Source organism: Lissotriton vulgaris, chromosome 11 (genome assembly GCF_964263255.1).
Source record: "Lissotriton vulgaris chromosome 11, aLisVul1.2, whole genome shotgun sequence".
NCBI classification, from domain to species: domain Eukaryota; kingdom Metazoa; phylum Chordata; class Amphibia; order Caudata; family Salamandridae; genus Lissotriton; species Lissotriton vulgaris.
Window position 1 is genome coordinate 1,064,077,999 of NC_141699.1, and position 22,873 is coordinate 1,064,100,871.

At 40.7% G+C, this 22,873-nt stretch overlaps 1 protein-coding gene across 1 annotated transcript in view; it reads left to right on the forward strand.

Annotated features, from left to right (window-relative positions):
• The window catches only part of LOC147684079 (dehydrogenase/reductase SDR family member 4-like), a 143,755-nt gene that overhangs the window by 41,561 nt on the left and 79,321 nt on the right, over positions 1–22,873 (forward strand). Inside the window, exon 4 of the mRNA XM_086944436.1 lies at positions 21,751–21,852. Within this exon, the coding sequence (XP_086800562.1) occupies positions 21,751–21,852 (102 nt within the window). The remainder of the gene's footprint in view (positions 1–21,750; positions 21,853–22,873) is intronic.

Consider the following 22,873-nt stretch of genomic DNA (forward strand, 5'->3'; position numbering starts at 1 on the left):
ATTGATTTATACATGCATCTGTGTCTCTCAAAAAGTAATTTTTACCTGGGTGGGACTCAGTGTATTGATTTCATTGTTCCCAATGGATCTAATTGCCCACATATGAAACTGAGTTTGAATCTGGGAAGCTGGTCCATGATACACTGTCTTAACATTCTTTTGTTCTATTGGTATGTGTATGAGGCTGTCACGAGTCCGTCTCCCTCTATTTCAGTACCCTTCAAGCAACACCTGGGTGCGTATAACATGGCAATTCCAAATAAATTATAGAATAATGTGACATGAGGCATATTAAGAACTTGCCCAACAGAACATAAGTAGTTTTCAGACTATCCGTCTGAATAACAATGTTTAGATTAATCAAGAATAAAAACATGCCTTAGGCATGCGGACTAAATCCGACTTGAAATCACCACACGGGTAGTATGACAACACGATATTGCGTTGGTGCTAAATAATGCTAAAAAGCCTCTTTCGACTTTTTGTTTTATCGATTTTAACATAAGGTCCTTGAATCTCGCGAGAAAGTTACCTCGCAACGGTCTCTTTGTACCTTCGAATGATAACTAGCCATATCCAAGATGGCGGTAATGCTATCGCGAGACTACGCGTGCGCAGTTACGCTTATCTGTGAGCCGGTTTCGGAAAGAACACACGGGCTGATGATACGGCAGAGGTTTTCCACTATAGCGGTAAGGAGTTGGGGCTCCGGTTCTCCCAGAGCTGTTGTCTTTCTAGTTAGGAGTTTCTGACTAAGGAGAGGATGAGGGTTGAATATGAATGGTTCATTACTTCAACAAGGCTCGCTGGGAATGCCCTGATTAAGTAAACACCAGTCGAGAGAGCGACTTGAGGAGTCCTTTTGCGAATCTCAGAATCACGAAATATCTGAGTTCAGTAGTAATCATTATTTAGCCCTGAATAGGTAACCACGAGCGGGAGGAGCGGATGAAGAGTCCTTGCATTAATTTTGAAATTACTGGCATGAAGAAGCAGGATTGTTTCTAGACTTTATAATACACTACAAGACTAGAACAAATGAGTCTGAAAAGTTAATGCTATGTAGTTATTAAACTAGAGGTGGTCTTGCCCCCGGACACATATAACTGATTTTTGATTTATTTTACCCGCAGAAAATTGATGGGAAAATTCCTCTATGAACACATCTTTATTAGATATCTATCCAGCGGCCGGTACGAGTGAAATGGCCGTGAAAGGGTAAATATCGGATAGGTGTATGCGATGCGGTCTTGAAGTGGCTTGAGTCCCACACGCAGGTTGCTAATCATGGTGCACGTATTTTTATTTCATTTCAGTTGTGCAGACTTAATGGTCCATATGCAGTGGCATTAATATATATGACGCCCTGAAGAAATTGCCAAAACTTCTATATGGCAATGAAACATGTCGGCAAGTATAGTAGTGATGGTTGGATAGTTAGTGACCTCACTTACTATTTTTAGAGTTTCACACCCAACACAAGAAAAAGAATAAAGTGATATATCTGTGTTGCTGTGTGTTATGTGTTTTTACATGTTGTTGGACTCTGTGTAGATCACTACTTTGATCTTCTTTTTTCACTGCATATTTTCTTTTACACAAATTCTTTGTGTGCTCTGGACACTTTTCCTTTCCTTTTCTGAGCTTGAAAACACCAATGATGATAACAGGGCAATCCTGGTGAGTACCTGCCAGGTTCCCGTTGGTGGTGCGCCCGTGAGGTGTTTTCTCGCTCTCACTCATATTTTTTTGTCATTTATGTAACACGGGTGACTCTAAAGTGTGGAAGTGTTTGTGTCTCACAACTGAATTGATGTTTTTGGAACAAGCGTTTGTTAAATAAGGCACCGTCCAGGGCTATACCTACTACCCCAAATAATTAAGGATAGGGGAGTGTTTTTTCTGCAATATTGTTGCGAAAATTGGTATGTCCTTTACAGAAGGATAGGGTTTTATGTGCCTAACAGGTCTGGGTCTTGTATTCGTATGTGGTATTATGAGTGGAGGGCGACCTACGACTAGCTTTACCCTCTAAGCTCCTGTGTTTTTGAATACTGTGAACGGCGGATTAGCCGTGAGAGCGCATTCAGCTTGATGTTCCAAATTTTATCTTAGTGCACCGTGTTTACGCTTTTCACCTGTTTTGTGTGTTTCCGATCGCATACACCATTCACTGAATTTTCCCGGAATTTTTCTTGGGTTCCCCAGGTTGGTTCCTTTTCCCTCTTCTTGGAGTGCTAGTTAGCTGTCTCCCACCAAACTATGGACAAGAACTGTCTGGCCTTTACAGATGCACAAATAGCTGCAATTTTGGCTGCACCCTCACTATTGTCAGATACGCCATTGTTGGGTAAAACATCTGTAAGGGAAGAATGGGAGAAACTGAGTAATTTAAGAAAGAAGCAGGTCAGAGTAGCATTACATGGGGCATTGATGTCAGAGTATTTTACATCAGGAGCCTCACCTGCCAGCCTCTTAGTAAGAATAGAACCAAGAATTTTCTTAGACGATAAAAAGTTCAGACTGGACTGGAGCTACATAGCTAATAAATGCACCAGGGACTGGCTAATTTTGATAATTAGCACAGCCCAGAGATTGAGCGAGGAACTCTTGAAGGAAATTCTGGAGCTAGAGGAGACAATAAAACGTGACAGTACTTTTACGGATGCCAAAGAACAACTGAGCAGAATACAGGAAGATCTAACTGAGTACAAGACATACATGATAAATCAAAAAATCAAAGGGCTCCAGAAGAATCTACAAAGATACACACATGAATGGGCTTTCCCATATGTAGCAGACTCACATTACCAGACAGTACCTGAACAAGCCAATCAAACTAACCAACAACGCAGAGGCTGGGGAGGTAATAGACAACAACAACCTACACAGAAACGTACTCCGGCCAACTGGTCGTTTGACAACACGTCTAGTGAAGACGAGCAGGACAGACCTCAAGGGAACCGAGTGCGTTTCAATCAACAACCACAGAGTGACGCAGACTTGGGCACATTACTACGTTCTTTTTTAGAACAAGGACAGGGGACCAACAGGGGAGGTGGACAGCCAGGGAGAGGAAGAGGAAGAGGCAACCGACCGCCCCAATGGCAAACCTTCTCCCCGAGATTGACCAGGAGCAGGGGCAGGCAACCCCTATAAATAATATAGTGGTCAATCTTTCTGACCATAAGTTATCAGAGAGTGAAGAAAAAATCCTCAATAAAGGTTTAGGGTTCGTCCCCACACCCACACATGACCCTTTCAAATGCAGGTTGGAATTTTTTGAAACAGTTCGAAAAATAAAACTTAAAAAATTCTTTGCTAATCAACCACAAGACAAACATGAGAGTTTTAATACAAATCTACGGAAACCATCCACTTTTACTCCATCCAGCACAGTTGTGGGTCCTGAAGTTGTGGTTTTCGAAACCAAAGTCTTACAAGACATTGAAGACCTAGAATCACAAGACAGGAGCAGGATATATAAGAACATGTCCAAAGCAGATTGGGAAGCGGTCAAGACCCTACAAAATAATGTGGAAATAACAATAAAAAGTGCGGACAAAGGGGGTGCGGTGGTTGTGCTGAATACCAGGGACTATGAGGCAGAGGTCCTACGCCTACTCAATGTCAGGGCCAACTACCAGCCACTGATAAAGGACCCCACTCCGGAGTTACTCAAACTCATCAAACAAATGGTGGGCGAGGCACTTGAGAAAAAATGGATCACTAAAAAAGAAGCAGAGTTCCTGGTGAATACCAGTCCCAGGACCCCTGCGTTCTATGTTCTACCAAAAATACATAAGCCTGCCAGGCCCCCCCCTGGCAGGCCTATTGTATCAGGGATACAATCGGTTCTGGAGCCGCTCTCGCAATTCGCTGACTATTTCTTGCGGGAGTCGGTGGTAACCCAGAAATCCTTTGTTAAGGATACCACGGACATCCTCAACGTGTTGAGTGAGATGACGTTTGACTCTACATTTGAATTGTTAGTCACGATTGACATAGAGTCATTATATTCCTGTATACCTCAGGACGCCACGCTGGTGGCAGCAGCAAGGGCCCTGAGTGCACAGGAATGGTTTTATGATGCGCCGCAGACTTTTGTGCTGCAGTGCATCGAAATGGCACTCACACGCAATTTCTTCTGCTACAAGGACAAATTGTTTTTGCAAACCACGGGCACCTCTATGGGGGCTACAATGGCGCCTAGTCTGGCCTGCATTTATGTAGGCCAGTTTGAAGAGCACATCATCTATCCCAACACCAATCCCTTCAGAGACCATATACGTCTCTGGAGGAGATATATAGATGATGTGCTTTGTGTGTGGACTGGAGAAGAAACTAAACTGTTGGAATTCCTTAACTGGCTAAATGGACAGGACCAGAGCCTCAGATTCACTTGGTCCTACAGTCGGGACACAGCGGTATACTTGGACTTAGACATCAAAGCCATCGGACAATCTCTAAGTACCAGTGTACATCAAAAAGAAACTGATAGGAACTCCCTATTATCATACCAGTCCTATCACCCACGGGCCCTCAGGGACAATTTGCCTGTGGGCCAATTTCTCCGGTATCGTAGAAATTGTTCAACCACTGAAACCTTTAACGAACAATCACAGGCGTTAGGTGAAAAACTTTTGCAGAGGAACTATCCATCAAAAATCATCAAAAACGCAAGGAAGCGAGCGCTGAACACCCCTAGGAGTGCTCTCTTAGAGAAAAATAGAAAAGAGACTAGTGAATGTTTGCCTGTGGTATTGACCTTCGACCCACTTGCAACAAAAATAAGGCAGTCAATACGCAAGCATTGGGACATCCTATCAAACAAAGATTTCAAAATGCCGCCCCCTAGATTTGCCTTCAAGCGCTCAAGTAACTTGAAAGACAAGCTAGTGCACTCAAGAATGCAGAACCCCAGAGACACGGGCAGGACAAAAATTACGGGCCACCATCCGTGTGGCACGTGTTCGGTTTGCCCCCTGACTTCAAAAGTTAACAGCGTCACGTTGAGGTCAGGCAAAGAGTGGGAATTAAGACAGTTCAGTAACTGTAATACTACCAATGTAGTGTACAGACTAGACTGTGAGTGTGGATTACAGTATATAGGTCTTACCACACGTAAGGTAAAAACTCGCATCCAGGAGCATATTAGCACGACCAAAGCAGGGAAGCTGACGACAAAATTGGTACAGCATTGCTACAGTAACAAACATACCTTTAAGTGGCTGGTTTTGGAAAAAGTCATGGGAGACACTAATACAGTGGAACGTTTACTCACTTTCAAGGAGGCAAAATGGATTTTTCAGGAGAAGAGTGAAACATTGGGCCTTAACGATCTCCTTGAATGGAACAAAATACATTGATTTATACATGCATCTGTGTCTCTCAAAAAGTAATTTTTACCTGGGTGGGACTCAGTGTATTGATTTCATTGTTCCCAATGGATCTAATTGCCCACATATGAAACTGAGTTTGAATCTGGGAAGCTGGTCCATGATACACTGTCTTAACATTCTTTTGTTCTATTGGTATGTGTATGAGGCTGTCACGAGTCCGTCTCCCTCTATTTCAGTACCCTTCAAGCAACACCTGGGTGCGTATAACATGGCAATTCCAAATAAATTATAGAATAATGTGACATGAGGCATATTAAGAACTTGCCCAACAGAACATAAGTAGTTTTCAGACTATCCGTCTGAATAACAATGTTTAGATTAATCAAGAATAAAAACATGCCTTAGGCATGCGGACTAAATCCGACTTGAAATCACCACACGGGTAGTATGACAACACGATATTGCGTTGGTGCTAAATAATGCTAAAAAGCCTCTTTCGACTTTTTGTTTTATCGATTTTAACATAAGGTCCTTGAATCTCGCGAGAAAGTTACCTCGCAACGGTCTCTTTGTACCTTCGAATGATAACTAGCCATATCCAAGATGGCGGTAATGCTATCGCGAGACTACGCGTGCGCAGTTACGCTTATCTGTGAGCCGGTTTCGGAAAGAACACACGGGCTGATGATACGGCAGAGGTTTTCCACTATAGCGGTAAGGAGTTGGGGCTCCGGTTCTCCCAGAGCTGTTGTCTTTCTAGTTAGGAGTTTCTGACTAAGGAGAGGATGAGGGTTGAATATGAATGGTTCATTACTTCAACAAGGCTCGCTGGGAATGCCCTGATTAAGTAAACACCAGTCGAGAGAGCGACTTGAGGAGTCCTTTTGCGAATCTCAGAATCACGAAATATCTGAGTTCAGTAGTAATCATTATTTAGCCCTGAATAGGTAACCACGAGCGGGAGGAGCGGATGAAGAGTCCTTGCATTAATTTTGAAATTACTGGCATGAAGAAGCAGGATTGTTTCTAGACTTTATAATACACTACAAGACTAGAACAAATGAGTCTGAAAAGTTAATGCTATGTAGTTATTAAACTAGAGGTGGTCTTGCCCCCGGACACATATAACTGATTTTTGATTTATTTTACCCGCAGAAAATTGATGGGAAAATTCCTCTATGAACACATCTTTATTAGATATCTATCCAGCGGCCGGTACGAGTGAAATGGCCGTGAAAGGGTAAATATCGGATAGGTGTATGCGATGCGGTCTTGAAGTGGCTTGAGTCCCACACGCAGGTTGCTAATCATGGTGCACGTATTTTTATTTCATTTCAGTTGTGCAGACTTAATGGTCCATATGCAGTGGCATTAATATATATGACGCCCTGAAGAAATTGCCAAAACTTCTATATGGCAATGAAACATGTCGGCAAGTATAGTAGTGATGGTTGGATAGTTAGTGACCTCACTTACTATTTTTAGAGTTTCACACCCAACACAAGAAAAAGAATAAAGTGATATATCTGTGTTGCTGTGTGTTATGTGTTTTTACATGTTGTTGGACTCTGTGTAGATCACTACTTTGATCTTCTTTTTTCACTGCATATTTTCTTTTACACAAATTCTTTGTGTGCTCTGGACACTTTTCCTTTCCTTTTCTGAGCTTGAAAACACCAATGATGATAACAGGGCAATCCTGGTGAGTACCTGCCAGGTTCCCGTTGGTGGTGCGCCCGTGAGGTGTTTTCTCGCTCTCACTCATATTTTTTTGTCATTTATGTAACACGGGTGACTCTAAAGTGTGGAAGTGTTTGTGTCTCACAACTGAATTGATGTTTTTGGAACAAGCGTTTGTTAAATAAGGCACCGTCCAGGGCTATACCTACTACCCCAAATAATTAAGGATAGGGGAGTGTTTTTTCTGCAATATTGTTGCGAAAATTGGTATGTCCTTTACAGAAGGATAGGGTTTTATGTGCCTAACAGGTCTGGGCCCATGACTTTTAAAACATAGCAGCTACCACTGTCTCAAAGCAGGGTGAGATAAATGCGGGAGACTCTTGGGATCTTCGTGGGACTCCACACTCAACTCAGTAGCCAGATGACTCAAAACCACAGTCACTAATATCTGGGAATATCCTCAAGACCTTGAATCCAAATGATACCACTTAGCCCTCTTGGAGTAGTGAGTCAATGACTCACGCTTTTCCCTAAGTGATAGTAGGGGTTAGAAACGCTCATACACAATTACAGGGTATTTAACTCTTATTACATTTGTTGAAAATGGCCTTCTCTGAAGGATCACCCCCAAACTTGGCAATTTTTGGTTTTCGCTGGCTTTAGAACTCTGTGCACTTTACCACTGACAACCAGTGCGAAATTGCTTGTGCCCTCTCTTTAAAACATAGTTAAATTTGAATACACCTGATTGGCACATTTAATTTAGGCGATTTGTCTGTTTAAATATCATTCACATTCTGTTCCTGTCCATGACAATGTATATGATGGAACAATGGTAAGTCAGCATTGGAAGCTGATGCTATCAGCGAACCTTACCTCACGAAGAACCAGAATAGGGTTCAAAAGCCTCCCTCCATAATCCCAGTAAAAATGGGCACAAATAAAATCCCTAGAATGATCTAATTGCCCAGACCTCCTGCTCAATGCACCACCTTTCACACTAACAATAATCTTTGCCCTCTATCATGCATGGTCCTCAACTGTAAATCAGCAGTTCAACACGCTACAGATATCGCTGAAGCTATACTCGGTGAAGAAATAAATATTGATTTCCTCACCGAATCCTGGCTTAATGACCACTCCACCCCGTACTAAACTGGCTTACACCACCTGGTTACACCATCATTAGTCATGGCAGACCAAAAAGAACAGGTGATGGACTAGCTATCATTCACAAGGAAGGAATACTTCTTTCCATTTTAAAAAAACGCAGAATACCTAACTTTTGAATCCCTAGGAGTTGAACTTACAGTAAAAGGCTCTTCTCCTATCAAACTATACACCATTTGCCACTCTCCTGGTGATCACTCCCTCTTTGCAGACGAGCTTACTGACCTAGTAACGCGGTTCTCCTTAACTGACACAAAGGATGTGTTCTTGGGCGATTTCAATATTCACAAACCTTCTTGAAATAGATTACCTTAAACAACTCTGCAATTGACCAACACATATTAAAAGCTCCACACTAGTTGCGATTATCACTAATAATGAGCTTCTCTCACTTAGATTCATCTCACCCATTGACTGGTCCGACCACCATCTCATACTGCTTAATAGCAATATCCTCCTCCGATCCCACTAAGCCTTAGCAGATAAACCTAAGCAACGGACTAGGAACAACAAACAAGCAGTCCCAATAACTGAATTGGAATCTGGGCTTGTGCCCAACTAATGCGTCACCCTCTCACTCAGATCTCACTGCCCTCTATAATACAACAATGACAGAAGTTCTCGACCAAGTGCCGCTGCTCAAACTAAAACAATTGTGATCAATCCAATCTAAATCTTGGTTCGAATCAGATATTAACAATAAGAGGTGACAACTCAGACAGGCAGAAAGGATATGGAGACATAGGGCCCGATTCACAGAACTAACTTAAGACAAAATCCTAAACTTACTACTTTTGGTATTCACAGAAGTTAGGATTTTGTCTTAAGTTTGTCTTAAGTCTGTCTTAAGACAAACTTAAGACAAAATCCTAACTTCTGTGAATACCAAAAGTAGTAAGTTTAGGATTTTGTCTTAAGTTAGTTCTGTGAATTGGGCCCAGAATCTCTCGATAATGCACCTAGCACTACTAACAACCGCATGACTTTCATATAAAAAGCATATTTTCAGAGAAAAAGCCTCTTTCTTTCGTAACCAACTTGACCATGCTAAGAATAGACCCATGGAGCTCTTCAACATGATCTCACTCAACCGAAAAACAAGGCCTATTTGTCTGACCCCATCCACGATAGTACAAAATCTTACCCACATCATTGTCCCATTCTGGACAAAAATCATCAATATATTTCTCTTGTTGCATACTCAAAAAACCAGGGGCAGACCTTAATGATCTCAACAACCTCAGGCCTATCTCCAACCTTCTGTTCCTAGCCAAAACTATGGAGAAGTGCATCCTACAACAACTTAACTGACATATATGGGAATTCAACCTCCATGAACCGTCCAATCAGGATTTAGTCAATGCTGTAGCACAGAAACTAAATTAAACAGAATAGCTCTCTTGTGACCTTTATTACTTCTTTGTAGGCTTGAAAACCCTCTATGAACTAACCACCACTAAACTTATTGCATGAACAGGCTGATCTTTGTATTATTATTTTTTTTTCAATGTTTGAATTGTTTTCTTCCTATTGTATTATATAACGTTAAAACCATTTTTTAATAACCACATGTTGATCATTAATTCCAAATGCGTAATTCTTACACATTGTAATACATACAATGATTGTCTTTGTTTGACAAAAAACAAATTGCCAACTGTACGAACATTTAAAGACTTGCAAGATACATATCTATAATTGTACCCCCAGCCACTTCACATTCACCTCTCATACATACCCTTCCCAAACGGAACTACATACACAGGTGGTAACAACGGGTAGAAACCTTCAAACAATTGTCGTTGTAGTGTTGTAAGTTGGGATTCCAAATCAACAGATCGACACACATTTCGGTGGGTTGAGCGATTTTGATCCACTTTCCTCAGGACCACCCATTTACATAATATGAATTATGTGGATATTTAGGGTGGTATCTGAAAAGTAATAAATATTACATTTGTAGTTGTCCACCAATGAATTCACTGCTCTTTAGAGAAATCATTTAGCAGAAACTGCCTACTTATCCTACTTGACTTATCAGCGTCATTTGATACTGTAAATCACTCAGCATTACTTGAGACACTAAAGATTCACTCTGGTATCAATGGCACAATCCTAAGATGGTTCATAGCTTACCTGCAACACTGCTCGCAACAAATTAAAATCAACACCTGTCTCCAAACCCACATTATCACTCTTGGTGTTCCCCAAAGCTCAATTCTCTCCCCTTCCATTTTCTATCTCTTTATTGAACTCCTTACAATCTCCTGATGCAAGCAGTGGTCAAATATAACCTATATGCAGATGACACTCAACTCTACTACAAAATCAAATCACCCAGTGACATCCTACATCTCAACACCACACTAATCAAGATACAAACTTGGTTTAATACCAACCACTTAAATTTGAACCCCCAAAAAACGGAACTAATTCTGTTCTTCCCCTTAAAGCAACCCTCTACCAATCCAAGACTGGCTCAAACTGGGTGATCTAAATTCCCCCTAACTGTGTCCAACTCCATAAAGTCCCTAGACGTCACCCTGGACAAAAACATGTCAATCAAAGATCTCATCAAAAACTCAGCTAAAGGGGCACTGCACACACTAAAACACCTCAGGAAAATTGAACAATTAATTCTCACCAATGATTGCAAGATGATAGTACAATCGCTAGTCCTCTATAAACTGGATCATAAGAACACCATTTTCACAAGGACGCCAACAATTCACCCCCCCCCCTAAGATCAGTTCTAAACATGGTGGCCCGGCTCCTAACAGGTGTTAAGCAGTTTGAGCACATCACACCAGTCCTCAGGAGCCTCAACTGGCTTCCCATAAAAGGAAGATGTATTTACAAGACTGCTTGCATCACATACAAAACCCTTCACACACATATCCCCAACTATCTAGACAACAACCGTATGAAAGCAGGAAGAACGAGAACTCTGAGAAACTCCAACACACTTCTTCTCATACCTCCCAAACTGAAAAGGAAATCCACCATGACTTGTTCTTTTTCTGGAAATGCAGCTAGGATTTGGAACTCACTTCCCAGAGATCTCCGATGCAGTACCTTCTTCTCCTGCTTCAAAGGGGACCTGAAACTCCTTCTCCTCAACAAATACTTTGACACACACGACAACTGAATTGTGTTCCAATAGCTCATTCTCCCTATGCCTAGATCCTTTGTGACAGTTGGTTGTTTGATTGTCCCAGCTGACTAATATGTCATGTACTCCTTTAATTCAATCTGTTCTAATTGTCTGCATACTGTAACCGCCCTAATTGCTTAACGATTCTCTTTGTCTCCATATATTCTTGTAATTGAACCTATGTATCTTGCATTTTATGTAAACCTATTTTTTTTTCATTTTATATAAAGTGCTCTTATACCTTAGGGTCTAGATAGTGCTATATCAAACCTATAAATAAATAATACATAAAGTCAACTTTAGCCAACTTCACCAATTGGCTCTATAGCCCTCTGAATAATGGCATTTAGGTAAGTGTGCTCCAGGGCCAGGGCTTGTGTGCCAGTCACTTTAGGTTTGCATGTTCTCCTTTTATACGTCCCTATAGGTCCTTTCCTTCATTTTTTTCTATCTTTTAAAAATGTTCAGCACTCAGCAGCTGTATAGACAATTCTAATGAGCTCCTTGTTTACTGCTTATTTCATCTTCAGTGCACCATTTTCCTGCTTGACCATTAATTCTAAACCAGGCAGCCATCTTCATAATATATAGTGTATCAGCGTTTTACCATTTCATGTTGATAGCCACATTCAGAAGCAACATATCATTGGATTAGTGCTTTAATTAATCACAATACACATATTTAATTTTAAAATGGCTGCTCACCTCTATGTTTAATTTTTATTTATTTCTAATTGCAAAGCACATCTGCCATGTTTATCTGGTAGAATATCACCTCTTTTCTATTATATTGCACATTTTTGGTAAATTTCTGAATGTGTTTTTTACTGTAGATGGGTGAGTGGATGAAGGTAGCAATGGGTTAGTTGGTGGATAAATGGCTATATTGTATTGTAATTTAATTTATATAGCGCCTACTACCTCTGACGAGGCATCAAAGTGCTTTTTCAGTGAGTAGCACGCTACTCCGGAACCCATAATGGATTAGTGGTGAATTAGCATAGTGAAACATGAAATTACTTTGAGCATGGGAAATGTTTGTCTGTTATTTGGATTGAGAAGGATTGTGGAGGGATAGAAGATTCAAAAGGTTTGCATTTATATAGCTCTTGCTACCCCTGATGAGATACAAATGTGCTTTTAGGCGAGTAGCACGCTACTCCGGAACCAAAAAAGATTAGTGGTGAATATGTGTTGGGAAATGTTACATTAATTTGAGCGGTGGACATGTTAGTCTGTTGATTAGATTGAAAAGGAAAGTAGAGGGATGGAAGAGGGAAGGGTTGGCGTTTATAGAATGCTTGCTACCCCTGATGAGGTGTTAAGTACTTTTTGGCGGGTAGCACGCTACTCCGGAATCTAAACAGGATTAGTGGAGAATTAGAATAGGGAAATATGAAATTAATTTGAGTGGTGAGCATGCTAGTCTGTTATTTGGATTGAAAAGGAATAGTAGAAGGGTAGAAGAGGGAAGGGTCTAGAATTCCTAATTTTGTGGAATTCATAGCAGTAGGAGTGGGTTTGGGGTGAGTAAAGAGAAGGTGGAGGGGAAAAGTCAGAGGCAAGGGTTTGCGAAAGGCTTGTTTGGGAGATCTGAAGAGTAAAAGAGGTATGATATGATGCAAGGAGAGGCAGAGGAACGAAATGTCTAGATAGGGTTATTTTGGGGATCATAGTAGTGATATGGGGTTTGGGATGAATGAGAGAGTGGAGGTAGAGGATATGTTTATAGTGGTATAGGGTGAGAAATAGGGCAGTGCATTGAAGAGAGTAGTAGAATGAGGTTTAAGATGAGTCAGAGAGTTGAGGAAGAATATTTATTGAGAAATGAGAAATGAGAAATGAGGCAGTGCATTGGAGAGAGTAGTAGAATGAGATTTGAGATGACTGAGAGTGGAGGTAGAGAGAGAAAGATAGGGCGAGATATAGGCATAGCGCATTGGATATGCTGAAGTAGAAGCAAAATAATGAGTATAAAGATACATAAGTACATGGAAGGTATATATATATATATATATATATATGACATCCAACGATCACCTCAATGGGGTATCCCTCGTCGAGTGGGGGTGGCGCGCTGCCGGTGAGGTAACCGGTGCTTAATATTCAAACAAAACGGCGTTCGAAGCGCGCACTCAGGTACCATAAGAATCCACACCAGAATGCAGGTCTGTCAAGTAAGTAGGGTTTATTCACGCCATAAGCCCTACGTGACGCGTTTCGCACCCCATGAGTGCTTGTTCACACAATAATGCTCAAAAAGTTTGCTGTTTTTACCGTGTGTCTACAGTAAACATTGACAAAGGACTCATCTGTCTTAACATAATTATGAAAGCGCCATCTTATAATGGTGTTGGCTGTATTGCATTAATGCTAAATTACTATGGTATTCAACATTAATCATATCAGATTACAGATATCCGGCGTTATAACCACAAACAAAAATTTACTGAACATTGAGTACATGTTTCGTAAAATAGATCACGTAATCAAAATTACTGACATTGTGCATTGGCCTGAACAGGTATACCTTCATGCTTGTAAATAAAGTTATAAATATTTACTCTAAACGATTAAGCTCCCGCAAGAATATGCCTTGCAAATTCAAACATATATCGCGGTCATCCAATCCCCTGCTAGCACTCATAGCACGTGATCGGCAAAGGGAACACATAGCGGTTTCCATGGTGACGTTACGTGTCCACCGGTACAAGTGTACGGCACAGTGAATGTTTACTGAGCATATGGGAATACATGAGAATGGTTGTTTACTGATCCCCCCTGGTTAGTGGGTGAAGTCCAACCATAGTTCGATATGCGAAGTTCTAATCCCCTGGCTAGTGGGGGAGGTCATGTATAGCGTGGTCAATGTCCAGGACATAACTGTCTGTCACAGTCTATGTGTCAAAACACGGTTCAGCAAGAAGTGAGCAATATGTAAAGGATCAGCCTCGAGAAAAACCCATTCCAAATACCCATAAGTGTTTCAGTGTACTGTGATACAACATAAAAAGACAACATACTTGGAGCGAAGAATGGAGAAGGCCAAGTTGAAAGGACTCGGGTACTAGGATCACAAGCCTGAGAATAAGTCCCACCCTTTCAACCTGTAGGGAAAAGTATATAAGGACCAATGTCAGAATGAGGAAAAACATTCAATCATGATAGTAAATGACAATAAATTTCATTCCTGATGTAAATGCACATTATATTCCTCATCAAGATTATGTCCATTCGGAAAACGTGTGCAGAGACCAATGATGTGTCTCGACTCTCGTTGTCTAAGTCTTAAAGCTCCATTCCCACCCCTTGTGGATAGGATTACCTGTTCAACAATATAGTACCTCAGAAGTTTGGCATTGGAAAAATGATGACTTTCAAAATGCCTAGCAATAGGGTATTGTTTGTCTCTGTTCGTGATAGCTCTAGTATGTTCCAATATACGTTGTTTGGCCATTTTTGTGGTACTGCCCACGTACCTCAGTTCACATGGGCATACTAATACATACACCACAAACATGGTCGTGCAGGTTAGAAATTGTTTTATGGTTTCCATCTTGTTGGTACTCGGATTCCAATATTCCTTAACCATATGGCTGTTCGAACAGGCTTTGCAGTGACCGCAAGGAAAAAATCCGGGGAGATCAACCCCCCGTGGTACAATGTCACTAATCATATTGTGTACCAGTAAGTCACTTAAGTTACGTCCCCTGCGGTAGGTAATGCTAGGTCTTGCTGGTATGGTACTACCTATGATGGGATCATTTTTAAGAATATCTCAATTCTTTGTGATACTTTTCTTTATTTGTTTGTAGTTACCGTTGTAATAAAGGACAATGCGGGTGACATCATTATCCTCTTTCATTGCATCATCATTCTTTTGGTTGGTTAGTAAGTTCTTGCGTTCCACTGATTTCACTTTCTCGATAGCTCTTTTAATCACCCATTTCGGATAACCTCTGTTAGTGAACCTTTGTACCATTGTTGCCTCCTCTTTTATATAGTCATCAATGGTGCTGCAGTTGCGTTTGGCCCTGAGTAGCTCCCCATAGGGGATGCTCCACTTGAGGGGCTCAGGATGACTACTCAGGGCATGCAGTAAGGTGTTACCTGCTGTCTCTTTCCGAAACAATACAGTTTTGAGTTTGTTGTTTTGTACTCTCACCTTGATATCCAAATATTCAATCTCCCTATCACTGATGTTACTCGTTAGAGTGATATTGTTGCTGTTGTTGTTCAATTTGGAGATGAAATCAATGGCCATGTTTTTACTGCCCTTCCAGATCACAAAAATGTCATCTATGTATCTTAGCCACATAGTGACATTACGAAAATCTTCCTGCACATCTGGTCTATTTTTGATGTCAGCCTCCCATGCGCCCATGAACAAGTTGGCAAAGCTCGGGGCAAAGCATGTGCCCATCGCTGTGCCATGCAATTGGACATAGATGTCATCATTGAACAGGAAGTAATTGTTGACTAGACAGTGTCTCATCATGTCTAAAATCATAGTTGTATGTCCCAAATATTTGATGTTGCGAGTTTTCAGAAATCTGGCGCATGCCTCTATACCTTGATTGTGTTCTATAGAGGTGTATAGTGAGCTAACATCAAGCGTTATGAGCAGTAGATCCTTTTCCCACTTAATATCCTTGATCTTATCAAGGAAATCTTTGGTGTCACGTACATATGTGGGTAGGTTTCTGACATATTCCTGTAGAAAGTAGTCCACGTATCTGGAGATGTTTTCCAGTACACTCCCTCTGGACGAAATGATGGGTCTGCCTGGGGGATTATGTTTGCATTTGTGCACCTTTGGAAGCAGGTATAGAATTGGGAGGATTGGAAAGTCACGTTTTAGATAGCAATATTCCTCCCACTCAATCCATCCTTTATCTTTCCAATCTGACAGTTTATCCCAGATTGTGGTGATACTCAGATTGTATTCCACTCTGTTGCTTTTTCTGTATGTTTTTTCATCCATGAGCTGCCTCATAGCTTCCCCTATATACATTTCTTTGGGTAGAATTACAATATTACCACCCTTGTCTGCAGGACGGATGGTAATACTGTCATCTTCAGCTAATTCCATCATAGCTGATTTTTCTGCTGATGTAAGATTATGTTTGAAAGTTTTCATTTTTCTCTGCCAGTTCTGGCTTCTGTACTGAAGAAGTTCCTTCCCAACCATATCTTGAAAGGTGTCTATGTTATCATGATATAGCTTGGGGGTAAAGGTGGATCGGGGTTTGAAATTGCTCCTGGTACTGTTATCATGTTGTATCTCAAGGGCTTCTAGGATACGTTTGGCTTCCAAACTTATATCATGATCATCCATTTCCTCATTGACTTCATCCAAAGCCAATAAATTGTCTATATCCCCAATGATCAAGTTATCTTCCATCTCTCTAGTGTCACTTGTGCCAATATTCCTGCTTCTAGATGGTTTCAATACATGCCACTTTTTAAGTTCCAGTTTGCGACAGAACTTAAATAGATCAATTTTGTTGTTTACATAGTTCATAGGTACAGAGGGACAGAATGAAAGACCTAAACAAAGAGTGCGTTTGTCTTTCATACTAATGTCTCTTGAGGAAAGATTAAGAGCAAGAGCAAGAGGCCAAGTGGGAAACAAGAAGGGCCAAAACAAGAAATATTGAATATGGATGAAGACCAGGTAAATTGTACTATTATTAATCTTTCCTCAAGAGACATTAGTATGAAAGACAAACGCACTCTTTGTTTAGGTCTTTCATTCTGTCCCTCTGTACCTATGAACTATGTAAACAACAAAATTGATCTATTTAAGTTCTGTCGCAAACTGCAACTTAAAAAGTGGCATGTATTGAAACCATCTAGAAGCAGGAATATTGGCACAAGTGACACTAGAGAGATGGAAGATAACTTGATCATTGGGGATATAGACAATTTATTGGCTTTGGATGAAGTCAATGAGGAAATGGATGATCATGATATAAGTTTGGAAGCCAAACGTATCCTAGAAGACCTTGAGATACAACATGATAACAGTACCAGGAGCAATTTCAAACCCCGATCCACCTTTACCCCCAAGCTATATCATGATAACATAGACACCTTTCAAGAAATGGTGCGGAAGGAACTTCTTCAGTACAGAAGCCAGAACTGGCAGAGAAAAATGAAAACTTTCAAACATAATCTTACATCAGCAGAAAAATCAGCTATGATGGAATTAGCTGAAGATGACAGTATTACCATCCGTCCTGCAGACAAGGGTGGTAATATTGTAATTCTACCCAAAGAAATGTATATAGGGGAAGCTATGAGGCAGCTCATGGATGAAAAAACATACAGAAAAAGCAACAGAGTGGAATACAATCTGAGTATCACCACAATCTGGGATAAACTGTCAGATTGGAAAGATAAAGGATGGATTGAGTGGGAGGAATATTGCTATCTAAAACATGACTTTCCAATCCTCCCAATTCTATACCTGCTTCCAAAGGTGCACAAATGCAAACATAATCCCCCAGGCAGACCCATCATTTCGTCCAGAGGGAGTGTACTGGAAAACATCTCCAGATACGTGGACTACTTTCTACAAGAATATGTCAGAAACCTACCCACATATGTACGTGACACCAAAGATTTCCTTGATAAGATCAAGGATATTAAGTGGGAAAAGGATCTACTGCTCATAACGCTTGATGTTAGCTCACTATACACCTCTATAGAACACAATCAAGGTATACAGGCATGCGCCAGATTTCTGAAAACTCGCAACATCAAATATTTGGGACATACAACTATGATTTTAGACATGATGAGACACTGTCTAGTCAACAATTACTTCCTGTTCAATGATTACATCTATGTCCAATTGCATGGCACAGCGATGGGCACATGCTTTGCCCCGAGCTTTGCCAACTTGTTCATGGGCGCATGGGAGGCTGACATCAAAAATAGACCAGATGTGCAGGAAGATTTTCATAATGTCACTATGTGGCTAAGATACATAAATGACATTTTTGTGATCTGGAAGGGCAGTAAAAACATGGCCATTGATTTCATCTCCAAATTGAACAACAACAGCAACAATATCACTCTAACGAGTAACATCAGTGATAGGGAGATTGAAAATGTGGATATCAAGGTGAGAGTACAAAACAACAAACTCAAAACTGTATTGTTTCGGAAAGAGACAGCTGGTAACACCTTACTGCATGCCCTGAGTAGTCATCCTGAGCCCCTCAAGTGGAGCATCCCCTATGGGGAGCTACTCAGGGCTAAACGCAACTGCAGCACCATTGATGACTATATAAAAGAGGAGGCAACAATGGTACAAAGGTTCACTAACAGAGGTTATCCGAAATGGGTGATTAAAAGAGCTATTGAGAAAGTGAAATCAGTGGAACGCAAGAACTTACTAACCAACCAAAAGAATGATGATGCAATGGTAGAGGATAATGATGTCACCTGCATTGTCCTTGATTACAACGGTAACTACAAACAAATAAAGAAAAGTATCACAAAGAATTGGGATATTCTTAAAAATGATCCCATCATAGGTAGTACCATACCAGCAAGACCTAGCATTACCTACCGCAGGGGACGTAACTTAAGTGACTTACTGGTACACAATATGATTAGTGACATTGTACCACGGGGGTGGATCTCCCCGGATTTTTTCCTTGCGGTCACTGCAAAGCCTGTTCAAACAGCCATATGGTTAGGGAATATTGGAATCCGAGTACCAACAAGATGGAAACCATAAAACAATTTCTAACCTGCACGACCATGTTTGTGGTGTATGTATTAGTATGCCCATGTGAACTGAGGTACGTGGGCAGTACCACAAAAATGGCCAAACAACGTATATTGGAACATACTAGAGCTATCACGAACAGAGACAAACAATACCCTATTGCTAGGCATTTTGAAAGTCATCATTTTTCCAATGCCAAACTTCTGAGGTACTATATTGTTGAACAGGTAATCCTATCCACAAGGGGTGGGAATGGAGCTTTAAGACTTAGACAACGAGAGTCGAGACACATCATTGGTCTCTGCACACGTTTTCCGAATGGACATAATCTTGATGAGGAATATAATGTGCATTTACATCAGGAATGAAATTTATTGTCATTTACTATCATGATTGAATGTTTTTCCTCATTCTGACATTGGTCCTTATATACTTTTCCCTACAGGTTGAAAGGGTGGGACTTATTCTCAGGCTTGTGATCCTAGTACCCGAGTCCTTTCAACTTGGCCTTCTCCATGCTTCGCTCCAAGTATGTTGTCTTTTTATGTTGTATCACAGTACACTGAAACACTTATGGGTATTTGGAACGGGTTTTTCTCGAGGCTGATCCTTTACATATTGCTCACTTCTTGCTGAACCGTGTTTTGACACATAGACTGTGACAGACAGTTATGTCCTGGACATTGACCACGAGATACCTGACCTCCCCCACTAGCCAGGGGATTAGAACTTCGCATATCGAACTATGGTTGGACTTCACCCACTAACCAGGGGGGATCAGTAAACAACCATTCTCATGTATTCCCATATGCTCAGTAAACATTCACTGTGCCGTACACTTGTACCGGTGTACACGTAACGTCACCATGGAAACCGCTATGTGTTCCCTTTGCCGATCACGTGCTAAGAGTGCTAGCAGGGGATTGGATGACCGCGATATATGTTTGAATTTGCAAGGCATATTCTTGCGGGAGCTTATTCGTTTAGAGTTATTATTTATAACTTTATTTACAAGCATGAAGGTATACCTGTTCAGGCCAATGCACAATGTCAGTAATTTTGATTACGTGATCTATTTTACGAAACATGTACTCAATGTTCAGTAAATTTTCGTTTGTGGTTATAACGCCGGATATCTGTAATGTGATATGATTAATGTTGAATACCATAGTAATTTAGCATTAATGCAATACAGCCAACACCATTATAAGATGGCGCTTTCATAATTATGTTAAGACAGATGAGTCCTTTGTCAATGTTTACTGTAGACACACGGTAAAAACAGCAAACTTTTTGAGCATTATTGTGTGAACAAGCCCTCATGGGGTGCGAAACGCGTCACGTAGGGCTTATGGCGTGAATAAACCCTACTTACTTGACAGACCTGCATTCTGGTGTGGATTCTTATGGTACCTGAGTGCGCGCTTGGAACGCCGTTTTGTTTGAATATATATATATATATATATATATATATATATATATATATATATATATATATATTACACACACGAGCAGGTAGAAGCCCCAAAGGAGTTCCACCACAAGGAAATACGTGGTTTGCCACTTTTATTCAATGACTTGCAAGCAGGTAGCACAACAGACAAAGGCATCAGTTCAATTAAAGCGCCAGTACAGTCAGAGCGCCAAACATGTTTCCGGATTCCAATCCTCCCTTCTTCGGTGGCAACTGGCGATGCATGTGAGAAGTGAGCAACGTTTTTCGAGCACTTGAAATAATCAACATCACCTGCCAAAGTGGGCGTGGCCCTTCGCAGAGCCCTCTGGTCAATGCAGTGCTTCGAAATATTTCCATGTGCGTGCGCTCATTACTTCATGCCATAAAAAATGTTGTGTGTTTCACTGTACTGAGAAAAGCTTGTGAGGGATTTATGACTGTTATATATGGTATCTGGAGTAGTGTATCTTACCCCCCTTACTAGCTGGAGGTATGTAGTAACTGATGAATTCTTGTCCTGCTTTTATTCCTAGGATTAATGTTTTATCTTAAAATACTATGATGCACTGCTGTTTTTTTGTTTTATGGCCCCCTGTGATGAATTGTTTTTTATATTCCTTCTTAAATTGATCGGTACTTCTTTGGAACATTTGTATTAATTGAAAAGCTATTTTTTGTATACACCTGAACTATTCAATAAAACATTTTTTTTAAAGGAGTAGTGTGTCTTAAGGCCTAGTGTTGCTGGACCCTGTGAAACAAGACAAACTATTTTTTCACCCACATTTTGCTTCAATGTATATTTTGTGAGCACCAGGGTTTGATTTTTTTGGGAGTTTGTGCTCTAGTAATAGTACTAATGATTTCAAAGATATATGGGGTATAAAGATAAGACAGGACACCAATATCTATATTTTTTCTAATATTAGTGTTCCTCTTGGCTACAAGGGGACTTATATATATTTTTTCTTCAGATTTTTCATCTCAGTGTGTATTTAAATCCAGTTAGTTGCTTGAGGAACCTGGTGACTTTTTTAAGAAAGACATGCTCGCAGGAAGGCGAATGTCACATGATTTGACCAATCAAATGTGAGCAGTATTTGATACTAAGATGATAGAATAGTTGATGTTGTTTGATGAAACAACAGCACAGAGTTAAGTTTCAACAATCCTCATTTTTCTGATTTTGTTTTTGGTGCAGGCCTTAGACAAATATGGCGGAATTGACTATCTGTTCTCGAGCGCATCCATGGAACCACTAAGCAAGGAAATCTTGGAGACAACAGAAGAAGATTGGGATGCGGTAATGTAACAGGGGTCACAATGCAACCTGCTTGGAGAGTTTGGCTTTCACTGTACCATATTGGGCTTCAAAAAGTGGTCTGTTATGTTACCACATTCCTCCAAAATGAAATTCTTGTGTAATGAATTGCCTTCAAGGTTTAGGTTCTATATAGACCTTGACAAGTTGAGAGGTGTGAGATTTCCTCTTACTCCCGGAGTATTGGACAACAGCTCATCCAGTACTATTAAATCATCTAACAAGTGAAAAACATATACAAGTCATATACTAGATTACAAATGACGTTGCTTTTTTCAAAAACCTGCCCAATTATATCAGCACAACATTTTCATAACAGTTGCTGTTTATTTAGGAATACTGTCCAAAGCTCATTGAAGTAGCCCCTACGTATTGGAAGTATCTATGGTATAGTTGCAGCATGCACCCCTGAATGGGACCACATCTCTTTAACATCAATGTGTTGTATCAGATGTATCCAATGTCTCAGGTTTTTTTCCCTGTGCCTTAAGGACTATACTAACAAAATACATTAAGTCTTGAAAATTAAATACTGATCAAAATGATTTTGATGACCCCATTGAATGGGTTTGGTTCTAAAACTAATATATTTCCAACATGGCACCATATAATAGAAACTTGATAATGAGGCAGAAAACAGATCAAGCCCATGCAAGACTCTGCTGATGTTTAAATATTACAACAGAGAGATCTCTCTGACAAAAACAAGGCCCTCACACATATCGAGATGTTGCATGCTTCATCATTGGGATTCCCATACCCTGAACCGAAATGAGTTGAAGGTGGGCTCAACCAAACAAAGGGGCCCATTAGGATGGCACCCTAGCGCAGCCGGGACCGGTTGCCAGTGGTGCGGCAGACCGGTGGCGGTTGCATCCTCCATTCCCAGCATTGTGGCGTGCGGTGCTCAAAGCACCACCCGCCACCAAGCTGCGAATGCACTGTGTGCATTGTCATGCACAAGGTGACAGGCAACGTAAAGTGCCTGCCACCATGTCCATGA